Source organism: Serinus canaria, chromosome 24, assembly GCF_022539315.1.
Source record: "Serinus canaria isolate serCan28SL12 chromosome 24, serCan2020, whole genome shotgun sequence".
NCBI lineage: Eukaryota > Metazoa > Chordata > Aves > Passeriformes > Fringillidae > Serinus > Serinus canaria.
In genome coordinates this window covers 3,990,739-4,004,448 of record NC_066337.1, presented here as the reverse complement: position 1 = coordinate 4,004,448, position 13,710 = coordinate 3,990,739, and the positions used below count along the sequence as shown (strand labels likewise).

The window sequence follows — 13,710 nt, the reverse complement described above, 5'->3', positions numbered from 1 at the left end:
CCCAGTTTTCTCCCCTCCCCAGTTCTCTCTTGTTTATACTTTCTGGGGCCTGAGGCTGACCTTGAGTTTCAGGCGCAGAGGAATTATTTTTTCTGACCCAAATGTGAAGAGTTGACTGCGCTGTGCATGGAGTTTGGAGCCATGCACTGCTGCAGCTCAGGATTTGGAAAACACAGAGGCAAAAATCCAGAGGCACCAGTGGTGCCTTGTGGTTTGCTGCTGCTCGCTGACACCGTGCTGTGCTCCACAGATTACTCCTGTGCTCTCCAGAGAGACATCCTCCTGCAGGGCCGCCTCTACCTCTCCGAGAACTGGATCTGCTTCTACAGCAACATCTTCCGCTGGGAGACCCTGGTGAGGCTCTGCTCTGCCTGTCTCGCCCTTTTCTCCTTTCCCTGGTCCTGTTCCCTGCCTGGGGAGGCTCTGCTCTGCCTGTCTCACCCTTTTCTCCTTTCCCTGGTCCTGTTCCCTGCCTGGGGAGGCTCTGCTCTGCCTGTCTCACCCATTTCTCCTTTTCCTGGTGGTGTTCTCTGCCTGGTGAGGCTCTGCTCTGCCTGTCTCACCCTTTTCTCCTTTCCCTGGTCTTGTTCCCTGCCTGGTGGGACTCTCTCCCTGGTGGGACTCTCCCAGTGGGACTCTCCTTGAGCTCACACTGGCTTTGGCCAGGCTCTTCTGCTGCCTTTCTCACCCTTTTCTCCCTTTCCTGGTGTTGTTCCCTGCCTGCTGAGGCTCTCCCTGTGCTGCCAGCCCTTGGGCTCACACTGACTTTGGAAGGGTTTTTCTGCTGCCATTCTCACCAATTTCTCCCTTTCCTGGTGTTGCTCCCTGCCTCGTGGGACTCTCCCTGTGCTCTTAGCCCCAGGGCTGTGCCCACACTGGCTTTGGACAGGCTCTTCTGCTGCCTGTCTCACCTATTTCCCCCTTTCCTGGTGTTTTTCCCTGCCTGGTGTGGCTCTCCCAGTGCTGCCAACCCTGGGGCTGTTCTCAGATTGGCTTGGAAGGGTTTTTCTGCTGCCTTTCTCACCCATTTCTCCCTTTCTTGCTGTTTTTCCCTGCCTGGTGAGGCTCTCCCAGTGCTGTCAACCCTGGGGCTCACATTGACTTTGGAAGGGCTTTTCTGCTGCCTTTCTCATGACTTTTCCCCTTTTCTGGTGTTTTTCCCAGCCTGGGGAGGCTCTCCCACTGCTGCCAACCCTGGGGCTGTGCCCACACTGACTTTGGAAGGGCTGTTCCTGCTGCCTTTCTCATGACTTTCCCCCTTTCCTGGTGTTGTTCCCTGCCTGGTGAGGATCTCCCAGTGCTGCCAACCCCAGGGCTGTGCCCACACTGACTTTGGAAGGGTTTTTCTGCTGCCTTTCTCATGATTTTTCCCCTTTCCTGGTGTTGTTCCCTGCCTGCTGCAGCTGACAGTTCGCTTGAAGGACATCTGCTCCATGACCAAGGAGAAGACAGCACGGCTGATTCCCAATGCCATCCAAGTTTGCACTGACACTGAAAAGGTACATCCCACATGGCTGAGGCCACCCCTGTGGCTGGCAGAGCACTCAGAGGCTGTGGGGGTTTTTCCAAGCTGGGAAAAGGGCTGGGAGCAGGGATTGTGCTGAGCTGGAGCTCAGGTGAGGGGCCAGGTGAGACATCCAGGTTTCAGAGCAGCTCATCTCTAACAGAGCTGTTTCAGTGCTCACTCCCTGGGGAGAGCCTCTCCCTGAGCTCCATGGATAGCTCACTCCAGCTGGAAAGTGACCCCAGACAGCCTGGGTGTGTTCTTCTCCTGTTTTCTGGCTTTTTCTGAGCTGATTTTTTCTCTCCCTCTCTCCCCATCCAGCACTTTTTTACCTCCTTTGGGGCTCGGGACAGGACGTACATGATGATGTTCAGACTCTGGCAGAATGCTCTGCTTGACAAGGTACAGGGAGGTGGAAGGGTGGGGATGTGGGCAGGACCATCACTTCTGGCTGAAAAAACACCCAGGGACAGCAAACACCAGTGGTTTTGGGCAGAAGGGACATTAAACACAAGTGTTTAGGCAGAGCAGGCTCAGGACTGCAGATGCAAATCCTTCTTTTTGCAAGGAATTTTTTTTTTTGCTGGTGTTAATCACCCATTTTCTGGGATAAATCACCTGTTTTCTGGGGTTAATCACCCATCTTTTGGGATAAATCACCTTTTTTCTTGGGTTAATCACCCATCTTCTGGGATAAATCACTTGTTTTCTGGGGTTGATCACCCATTTTCTGGGAGAATTCACCCATTTTCTGGGGTAAATCACACACAGTAGGTTCCACTCTGCCTCTGCTGAGGAATCAGTCTCAAGAGGGAATTTTTTTGGTTTATTTTTTTGGAAGTCTGTAATTCCACAGTGGAGCAGCACTCAAGAAAGCAGTTCAGAAAGCAGCAGGAATAACTCACTGTGCAGGCAGAGCTCTCAGTAAATCTGTGCTCCAGGAGTGTGGAGGGGGACAGAAAATGAGTGTTCAGGGCATCCCAAACCAGGTGAGAGCAGTTTGTCCTGTCCAGGGGGACAGAAAATGAGTGTTCAGAGCATCCCAAACCCAGGTGAGAGCAGTTTGTCCTGTCCAGAGAGGACAGAAAATGAGTGTTCAGGGCATCCCAAACCCAGGTGAGAGCAGTTTGTCCTGTGCACCCAGGACAGAAAATGAGTGTTCAGGGCATCCCAAACCAGGTGAGAGCAGTTTGTCCTGTCCAGGGGGGACAGAAAATGAGTGTTCAGAGCATCCCAAACCAGGTGAGAGCAGTTTCTGTCCATAGAGAATAGAAAATGAGTGTTCAGGGCATCCCAAACCCAGGTGAGAGCAGTTTGTCCTGTCCAGGGGGGACAGAAAATGAGTGTTCAGGGCATCCCAAACCCAGGTGAGAGCAGTTTGTCCTGTGCACAGAGAACAGAAAATGAGTGTTCAGAGCATCCCAAACCCAGGTGAGAGCAGTTTCTGTCCATAGAGAATAGAAAATGAGTGTTCAGGGCATCCCAAACCCAGGTGAGAGCAGTTGTGGGTGCAGGGAGCACTGGGTGAAGCCTCAGTGGGTTGAATTTTAAAATAAATCTGCTCCTGCTATGCCTGTAAATCCTGGGTTTGGTTTAAATATCTGTTCCACAGTGTGGAGGGGATTTCTGGCCCTGATGTTACAGTGCTCCCAAGCATTTTGGGGTGTCCTGGCTGGAATTCAGACCCTGCTGGAGGATTGAGGCAGCAGGAATACCCTGTCCCCAATACCTGGGGTGGCATTTAGGAGCAGAAAGGATCACCTTGCCTGTGCTTGTATCCTGAGCAGCTTTTGGAGCTCCAGCTGAAATTCAGTGCCCTTGCTCTCCAGGTCAAGGCCAAAGGGAGCAGAGGCAGGGGCTGATAAACACAGGAAGCACTTCCAGAGCTCTTCTTTCCAAATGTGGGATCTGTAGCTGGCAGGAGGAGGGGAGAAAGAGCTGAGTCCACTTTTCCTGCTAAGACAGGGCTGGGAGCTCATGTGTGTGGGAAGGAGCAGAGCTCCTCATTAGAGGCTGGTTTTCCCCCCATGTTTTTGGTTGTTGCTGTGGGGAGCTAGATTAAAAAATTCCTGCCTTATCCCAGTTACTGTGGGAGAAAATTCTCAGAAAAAGTTCCCTGGGTTTGTTTCCCCTCATTACCAAGGAATCTTTGTCGCTGGTCATAAGTTTCTTTCCCCTTTCATCCCTCTACCACATCTTTAAATCTCAAGTTTTCCTGCCCCATTTTTCAGAGCCTCATGTCACAGTCATGTGCTGATCACTGACCTGCAGCCCTAAAATCTGGGCTTTTTTCACTGGTCTGGATCATTAATGTTCCCTTTTTTCCTTTTTTTTTTTTTACTTTTCACAGGGGTGTCTGATGACACAAACTCCTTTTGATTCCAAACTGCAGCAGGAAATGGTTTTATTTCATAATTTTAATTTCTTAATTTTTAAATTTTTAGGTTTTTTTAAATTTAATTTTTAAAATTTTTATATTTTTTCTAGATTGTTTTAGATAATTTTCCCTGCAACTGGGATTCTTCTAATTTAAAAAAAGCTGAAAGGGGGGGGGGAAAAACCTCATAAAGTCTTGGGGTTTGATGGAGCAGCAGACATTGAATGGAGGCACAGCAGAAGAGGTGGGAAAAGTGGAGGGAAATGCAGGTTTGGAGATTCCTGTAGGACATTCCAGCCCTGTTATTGGGAAATCTCATCCACATTTTAATAATAATAGAATAAAACATTGAATATTGCATATATTACATATATATTATACAGATATACATATCTGTAATTACATATTTATTATTGCTTAGTATATATAAAAGATTATATATTATAGATGTTGTGTATAAAATATATTCTATATATATTTTGAATATTTTGAATTGTTGTGTATAAAATATATTCTATATATATTTTGAATATATATATTTTGAATATATTTTGAAAATTATCTATATTATATAACTGCATATTTCATAAGAATATGGTTTATTATATATATAACATAATCATAATTATATATATTTGTATAACATATTAAGAATATAATATTTTTAAAGTAACATTTGAATATAAATAAATAATATTTAAAATAACTACTGTAATAGATGAAAATTATATATTTAAAAATAAATATATAAATGTCATTGTTATTATATTTATATTTTGCATATTTATATATATATAAATAATATATAAATATATAACTATATAAATATATGAATATATAAATAAATAACTATATAAATATATAAATATATAACTATATAAATATATAAATGTAACATATAACTATAGATATATATAAAATGCAGTTATAAATATAAATATAAAAATCTATAAATCTAAATATAGGAGTATATATCGAAATTAAGTAATAAAAAATTGAATAATAATAAACTCCATAAAATGGAATTTCCCAGAGCTGAGCCCACAGGAAGGCTCTCCCCTCAAGGATCAGAATCTCTCCCTTCTTTCAGGGCAAGGAATGTCCTCCTGGCAGTGCCACTTCCAGTAATTTCAGTGTGTTTTGGCCCTCCTGGGTGACCTTGGTGACGTTTGTGTCCCTGTCACAGCCCCTGTGCCCCAAGGAGCTCTGGCACTTTGTCCACCAGTGCTACGGCAACGAGCTGGGGCTGACCAGTGACGACGAGGACTACGTGCCCCCTGATGATGACTTCAACACCATGGGGTGAGAGGGGAGCAGGGGGGGAGCAGGGGGGGCTGCCTGCCCCAGATGCTGCCTCACATCTGGAATGGGAGATGTCTGCAAAGCTGGAGGTGGAGGGTTCCGCATGGAAGCTGGTGATGCCTTGGGAAGGCTGGCCTAGAGCAGGGTTACAGAATAAAGGAGGGATTTATTGAAAGGATCTCCTCCTCCATGGATGCACCTTGGGCAGCACCAGAGCCCAGCCAGGGCTGCACCCAAGGTGAACCAAAATGGTCCCAAAATGACCCCAAGGGGAACCAAAATGGTCCCAAAATGAACCCAAGGTGAACCAAAATGGCCCCAAAATGAACCCAGGATGAACCAAAATGGCCCCAAAATGAACCCAAGGTGAACCAAAATGGCCCCAAAATGGTCCCAAGATGAACCAAAATGGTCCCAAAATGAACCAAAGTGGTCCCAAAATGAACCCAAGATGACCCAAAATGCCCGAGCACTCCCGGGGTCTCTCCCTGGGATCAGCTCTGCTCCATTTGCCCCTTGCAGTTCATTGTCCCAGCCCAGCTTTAGCCCAGCCAGTCCCAGCCTTGTTTTTCTCTCTCCAGCCCACGGGGTTTGTGCTCCTGGGCTGAGATTTGGATCATTTGTCCTTGGTGCCCAGCTGGAGCAGGAATTGTTTTGTCTCCCTGCTCTGTGCACAGAGCTCACCATCCCCTGGTGTGAAGCTCAGAACTGCTCACTGAAGCAGCACAGAATGTGAAAATGAGAAAAGCCAAAACTCAAGGCACCACTGGGAGGGACTGCAGTGCCAGCTGAGCAATTCCAGAAATGCCAAAGCACCCCGGTCACGAGGCCAGGCAGTGTTTGCATGGCCAGAAAATGCTGCTGCTTCCCAATCCCTGTATAAACACCCAAAAAAATGGGGCTTGCTCTCCTCTGCTCTGAGCCATTCCTGTTTCTGGACAGCCTGGAGACTTCATAGAAACATTCTCACTTGCTCTGTGTGTGCAGCTGTAGCTGTTGTGAGAGGGGTAACCATAAAATCCTGTGTTCTCTGTGGCGTCCCAGCTACTGCGAGGAGATCCCCGTGGAGGAGAACGAAGTCAACGACAGCTCCTCCAAGAGCAGCATGGAGGCCAAGCCCGAAGCCAGCCCTCAGCTGCCAAAGAAATCTGTCACTGCCAGCACCCTGACCTCCACAGGCAGCAGTGAAGCCCCAGCCTCGGTGAGTTTTTCCCTTTTCCTGGCAGCAGGAAATTGTTTTCCCTGAAATTCAGCACCCTGTGGGTCACATGAGGTTTGTTCATCCTCCAGCTGCTGATTTCAGTCCTTGGTCAGTGATTTTGTCGTTGGGACTCTGAGCAGCAAGAGCATTTTTCTTTCTATACTTCTGGATGAAAGGTTTTGGACACATTAAATAATTTTTCCTTTCTATACTTCTGGATGAAAGGTTTTGGACAAATTAAATAATAATAATAAGCTCCATAAAATGGAATTTCCCAGAGCTGAGCCCACAGGAAGGCTCTCCCCTCACGGATCAGAATCTCTCCCTTCTTTCAGGGCAAGGAATGTCCTCCTGGCAGTGCCAATTCCAGCAATTTCAGGGTGTTTTGGCCCTCCTGGCTGACATTGGTGACATTGGACATAAAAGGTTTATAATTTATTCCCTGTTTTCAGTTATTCCCTGGAACACAGTGTGTACCCTCCTGGGTTTATGGCAGAGCAGACCTTGTTTAGATGGTACCTCAGGTTCTTTCAGCTTCTTCTAAAGCAAAACCAGTATTGGACAATATTGTGTTTGTCTGAACAAAAATCCTGGTGGTGCTCAAAGCTTGAACAATTTTTTGAGAGGAGGTTTTACAAACACTGTATGGCAGCTGTCTGTCACCCACATGTTCCATGAAAAATCCTTTCCTTGGGATTTGTCCCTCCTGAGGAGTTGAGAGGCCTCAGGAACAAACTGCAAACAATTCTTCTCTGCTGCTGTGGGTGCAGCAGGTGGGGCTGGGATTGGTCTCTGGGGTTGTTTCTGATCAATGGCCAATCCCAGCCCAGCTGTCCAGACTGGCTGGGGCACAGACAAACCTTTGTCATTCATTCCTTTGCTATTCTCAGCCAGCCTTCTGCTGGAATCCTTCCTTCTGCTCTTTTAGTATAGTTTTAATACATTATACATGATAAAATAATAAATCAAACCTTCTGAACATGGAGTCAGATCCTCATCCCTTCCCTCACCCTGGGACCCCTGAGAACACTGGCACAGCTGTCCTCCTCTCTCCATTTCATTTCCAGATATGTCAAGGCCAAGTATTGAGAGAGTGGCTGACAGATGTGAGGTTTTTTGAAGTAAAGCCCATTTGCAGGTGCTGATCTTGCCCTTGTTGTGCCCTGTCCCTGCTGCAGTTCGATGGCGTGCTCCCAGAAGAGGAGGAGGCAGTGGCAGAGAGTCCTGTGGAGAAGGACCTTGGCATTGCCAACATCATGGGAGAGAAGATCGACATCATTGGCCCTGTGAACTCCCCCTCCCTGGACTTCAATGACAACGAGGACATTCCCACAGAGCTCAGTGACTCCTCAGACACCCACGATGAAGGTGGGTGGGGAAAGGCCCCTCCACCAGGGCTCCTTCCAGCCCTATCCCATCCCTCCTCTGAGGGAATGGAGTGGGGACTACTGAAATCCTTTCCTGGACCCTGAAGATGCAAAGAATTCCCATTGTGGGCAGCAGAAAGTGAACGTCTTTGCATTTTAGGATGAGCCTAAAAATTTTTGGGTGTCTCTAAAATAAGCTGTATAATAATTATCCCTTCTGATGTCCCTTCTTGCCCTGGGACCAGTGCTGGAAAAGGGCTGTGTTGCCTTGTGAAGGCTGAGCTGGAACAGAGGCTGGGCAGGGTTACAGAATAAAGCAGGGATTTATTAAAAGGATCTCCTCCTCAATGGATCCACTTTGGGCAGCACCAGAGTCCAGCCAGGGCTGCACCCAGGATGAACCAAAATGGTCCCAAAATGAACCCAGGATGAACCAAAATGGTCCCAAAATGAACCCAGGATGAACCAAAATGGTCCCAAAATGAACCCAAGATGAACCAAAATGATCTCAAAATGAATCCAGGATGATCCAAAATGGCCCCAAGATGAACCCAAGATGAACTAAAATGGCCTCAAAATGAACCCAGGATGAACCAAAATGGTCCCAAAATGAACCCAAGATGAACCAAAATGGTCCCAAAATGAACCCAAGATGAACTAAAATGCTCTCAAAATGAACCCAAGATGAACCAAAATGAACCAAAGGTGAACCAAAATGGTCCCAAAATAAACCCAAGATGAACCAAAATGGTCCCAAAATGGTCCCAAGATGAACCAAAATGGTCCCAAAATGAACCAAAGTGGTCCCAAAATGACCCCAAGATGACCCAAAATGCCCGAGCGCTCCCGGGGTCTCTCCCTGGGATCAGCTCTGCTCCATTTGCCCCTTGCAGTTCATTGTCCCAGCCCAGCTTTAGCCCAGCCAGTCCCAGCCTTGTTTTTCTCTCTCCAGCCCACGGGGTTTGTGCTCCTGGGCTGAGATTTGGATCATTTGTCCTTGGTGCCCAGCTGGAGCAGGAATTGTTTTGTCTCCCTGCTCTGTGCACAGAGCTCACCATGCCCTGATGGGAACCCAGACCCTCACACTGAAGCAGCACAGAATCTCAAAAATAGAAAAGTCAAAACCTGAGGCATCAGTTCAAGTCCCTCCTTTAGGTTCCTTCTGCAATGCTGAGCTCCTGGTGCTCACTTTCCATCACCCTGGAGGGTCGTGGCTGCACCTTGAGGCTCTCTTTGCCCACAGGGGAAGTCCAGGCCTTTTACGAGGACCTGAACGGCCGCCAGTACGTGAACGAGGTGTTCAACTTCAGCGTGGACAAGCTCTACGACCTGCTCTTCACTGACTCCCAGTTCCAGAGGGACTTCATGGAGCAGCGCCGCTTCTCTGGTGAGCTGCAGGGCTGCTGGACCTGCCAGGGGCTGCAGGGGAAGGGCTCTGCCTTGGAGCTGCAGTTTTGTCTGCTTTGGTGACATTCTGAGCATGTTTTGTCCCATTGGCCACGCTGTCCCGTGCTGGTGGTGACCCAGAGCAGGCAGGACCTGTGTGCACAGCTGGTTACATTTCTAACAGCTGGAACAGCTTTTTGTATAGAAAAACTGCTTTTCTTGTTTTTTTTAATCACCTCTGCCTTGGAGCTGCAATTTTGTCTGCTTGGGTGACGTTCTGAGCACGTTTTGTCTAGTTTCCCACGCTGTCCCATGCTGGTGGTGACCAAGAGCAAGCAGGACCTGTGTGCCCATCTGGTTACATTTTTTAACAGCTTTTTTTATGGAAAAACTGCTTTTCTTGTTTTTTTATTATCACCTCAGCCTTGGAGCTGCAGTTATGTCTGCTTGGGTGACATTTTGAGCAGATTTTGTCCTTTTGCCCACGCTGTCCCGTGCTGGTGGTGACCAAGAGCAAGCAGGACCTGTGTGCCCATCTGGTTACATTTCTAACAGCTGGAACAGCTTTTTGTATAGAAAAAACTGCTTTTCTTGGTTTTTTATTATCACCTCTGCCTTGGAGCTGCAATTTTGTCTGCTTGGGTGACATTCTGAGCACGTTTTGTCCCATTGGCCACGCTGTCCCATGCTGGTGGTGACCAAGAGCAAGCAGAACCTGTGTGCCCATCTGGTTACATTTTTTAACAGCTTTTTTTATGGAAAAACTGCTTTTCTTGTTTTTTTATTATCACCTCTGCCTTGGAGCTGCAATTTTGTCTGCTTGGGTGACATTCTGAGCACATTTTGTCCCATTGGCCACCCTGTCCCTTGTTGGTGGTGTCCAAGAGCAGGCAGGACCTGTGTGCACAGCTGGTTACATTTTTAACAGCTGGAACAGCTTTTTTATGGAAAAAAACTGATTTTTTATCATCACCTAAGGCCTGATCTACTGTTCAAGGCTTAACAGTGTGAGGGAAAAGCTCTTCTGGCTCCACACATGACTCGGACAGAGCTGCAGAGAGAATCCCTTGGCAGGTCACAGTCCTTTCCCTGTAACTGTGGTTTGCTGAAGGAGATAAATCCCAGCTTCTCTCCCTTTCCCTGCACTTGGAAGAGGTGAAAACTCCCATTTAGCACAGGAGCCCTTTGTTTTACACTCAGCTGAGCTCTGGAACAGCCAGGCTCCCCAGGGGGAAGGAAATCCCATCCCCAGCTTGGTGATATGGCTGTGCCTTTGCCCAGAGCACTGACCTGAGATCCCTCCCCAGCCACTTGACTGGAATGTGGTTTTGTCCTCTCAGATATCATCTTTCACCCCTGGAAGAAGGAGGAGAATGGCAATCAGACCCGAGTGATCCTCTACACCATCACCCTCACCAACCCTCTGGCCCCCAAAACTGCCACGGTCACCGAGACCCAGGTGGGTGCCAGTGGAGCTGAGCTGCCCTGCAGGTCACTGCCAGATCTTCTGCAATAATCCCCTTGCCCAGGATTGCTTCTCCTGGGAAGCTGGGAAGCCTCAGAGAGAAAGGAAAACAATAATGATCCCATTTTGCTGCTTTGAATGTGGTTGGGGATTGCTTACCACAGGTGAATTGTTTCATTGGTTTAATGAGAATTGTTTTGACTCTTTGGCCAATCTGGGTCAGGCTGTGTTGGGTCTCTAGGAGCAGTCGCGAGTTTTTCATTATTATCTTGTTAAACCTTCTGTCTGTATCCTTTCTCTATTCTTTAGTATAAGTTTAGTATATTTAAGTCTTTAATATAATACAGTATCTTAATATAATATAGTATCTTAAAATAAGAAGTTAGCCTTCTTTAATGTAATATAGTATCCTAAAATAATTCTTTAATATAATATAGTATCTTAAAATTATTCTTTAATATAATATAGTTCTTAAAATAATAATTAGCCTTTTCAAATATAATATAGTATCTTAAAATTATTCTTTAATATAATATAGTATCCTAAAATAATCCTTAATATAATATAGTATCCTAAAATGATATATTAGCCATTTAAAATATAATATAGTATCTTAAAATAATTCTTTATTATAATATAGTATCTTAAAATAATAAATTAACCTTCTAAAATATAATATAATATCTTAAATAATTCTTTAATATAGTATCTTAAAATAAGAAATTAGCCTTTTAAAATCTAATATAGTATCCTAAAATAATTCTTTAATATAATATAGTATCCTAAAATAATAAATTAGCCTTTTAAAATATAATATAGTATCTTAAATAATTCTTTAATATAATATAGTATTTTAAAATAGTTCTTTAATATATATAATAAATAATAATTAGCCTTTTAAATATAATAAGAATCCTAAAAATCCTTTAATATAATATAGTATCCTAAAATTAAATTGCCATTTAATATAATATAGTATCTTAAAATAATTCTTTAATATATATGGTATCTTCAAATAAGAATTAGCCTTTTAAATATAATATAGTATCTTAAAATATTCTTTAATATAAGTATCTTAAAATATAAATTAGCCTTTTTAAATATAATATAATATCTTAAAATTATTCTTTAATATAATATAGTATCCTAAAATAAGAAATTAGCCTTTTAAAATATAATATAGTATCATCAAATAATTCTTTAATATAATATAGTATCTTCAAATAATTATTTAATATAATATAATAAATAATAAATTAGCCTTTTAAAATCTAATATAGTATCTTAAAATAATTCTTTAATATGATATAGTATCCTAAAATAATAAATTAGCGTTTTTAAATATACTATAGTATCTTAAAATAATTCTTTAATATAATATTGTATCCTGAAATAATAAATTAGCCTTTTTAAAATATAATATAGTATCTTAAAATAATAAATTAACCTTTTCAAATATAATATAGTATCTTAAAATAATTCTTTAATATAATATAGTATCTTAAAATAAGAAATTAGCCTTTTTAATATAGTATCTTAAAATATTTTTTTAGTAGAATACAGTGTCTTAACATAATAAATTAGCCTTTTAAATATGAAAGAGTATCTTAAAACAATAACTTAGCCTCTGAGAGCCTGGGGTGGGTTCCCAGTCCCTCCCTGTCCTGGGGCGCAGCAGTTCCGTCTGTCTGTCCTGCAGACCATGTACAAGGCCAGCCAGGAGAGCGAGTGCTACGTCATCGATGCCGAGGTGCTGACCCACGACGTGCCCTACCACGACTATTTCTACACCATCAACCGCTACACGCTGACTCGCGTGGCCAGGAACAAGAGCAGGCTCAGGTACCTCTCCTGGCAGGGACTGATGAGCAGGAGGCACCTCTGGGAGGGGGTTGGCTGTGTTAGCAGGGGTTGAGGGGGTTATTTCTTGGTTTATTTCTTTTTTTTTATTTTATTTTTCAATGCTGTCCTTCCCAGCCAGCATTACACCTGTGGTTTATCTGTGCTCCCTTCTCTCCTTTCCCCTGGGATTTGCCCTTGTTGTAGCCAGCAAGTTTTACCTGTCCTGGGAGTCCTAAAGGCAGCTCTGGGACCTGTCTGGGACAGTGACAATCAGGACAGGCAGCTGTGCAAGGACAGAGTCAATACCTACGAGAGAAGAAATCCAACAAGTGTTTTATTTTATTTTTTACATCAGGGATGCAGTTTACAGGTTTTTAATGACACATAGAAACTTGGGTAATTTAAACCACGTGATGTAATTGCTGACACCCCAGCTGCTGTGAGGGACAATGTGCAGAGCTCTCTGGGAGTCCCTGGGCTCAGTGTCTGTGAGGATCCTGTCACTCCTTCCTTGTCCTGGTGCTGGGACATTCCTGTCACCAAGAGTAGGGCAGGGTTTTCACCTGCTGGGTTGATATCAGTGCAGAGCAGTTACAGCTGCATCAGGGGGAGGATTTACAGATTTTCCTTGCCTCTCCCTTGGATGCAGGGGTTTGCAGAGCCTGTTAGCACTGCAGACTGGGATAAGCACAGGGTCTGGGATAATCCAGGATCTGGGATAAGCACAGGGTCTGGGATAAACACAGGGTCTGGGATAAACCAGGGTCTGGGATAAACCAGGTCTGGGATAATCCAGGATCTGGGATAATCCAGGGTCCGGGATAAGCACAGGGTCCGGGATAATCCAGGGTCTGGGATAAGCACAGGGTCTGGGATAATCCAGGGTCCGGGATAATCCAGGGTCTGGGATAAACACAGGGTCTGGGATAATCCAGGGTCTGGGATAAACCAGGATCTGGGATAAGCACAGGGTCTGGGATAAGCACAGGGTCTGGGATAATCCAGGGTCTGGGATAATCACAGGGTCTGGGATAATCCAGGGTCTGGGATAAGCACAGGGTCTGGGATAATCCAGGATCTGGGATAAGCACAGGGTCTGGGATAATCACAGGGTCTGGGATAATCCAGGGTCTGGGATAATCCAGGGTCTGGGATAATCCAGGGTCTGGGATAAGCACAGGGTCTGGGATAAGCACAGGGTCTGGGATAAGCACAGGGTCTGGGATAATCCAGGGTCTGGGATAATCCAGGGTCTGGGATAAGCAC

The 13,710-nt window shown here is 44.8% G+C and overlaps 1 protein-coding gene across 5 annotated transcripts in view; it reads left to right on the top strand.

Moving 5' to 3' along the window:
• Positions 1 to 13,710, top strand: part of GRAMD1B (GRAM domain containing 1B) — a 118,923-nt gene that overhangs the window by 91,070 nt on the left and 14,143 nt on the right. For all 5 annotated transcript variants that reach the window (XM_018923774.3, XM_050983482.1, XM_050983483.1 and 2 more), the window contains 9 exons: positions 251 to 354; positions 1,404 to 1,499; positions 1,826 to 1,906; positions 5,068 to 5,183; positions 6,228 to 6,384; positions 7,563 to 7,752; positions 8,995 to 9,138; positions 10,478 to 10,596; positions 12,302 to 12,444. In XM_018923774.3, coding sequence (XP_018779319.1) covers positions 251 to 354; positions 1,404 to 1,499; positions 1,826 to 1,906; positions 5,068 to 5,183; positions 6,228 to 6,384; positions 7,563 to 7,752; positions 8,995 to 9,138; positions 10,478 to 10,596; positions 12,302 to 12,444 — 1,150 coding nt within the window. The remainder of the gene's footprint in view (positions 1 to 250; positions 355 to 1,403; positions 1,500 to 1,825; positions 1,907 to 5,067; positions 5,184 to 6,227; positions 6,385 to 7,562; positions 7,753 to 8,994; positions 9,139 to 10,477; positions 10,597 to 12,301; positions 12,445 to 13,710) is intronic.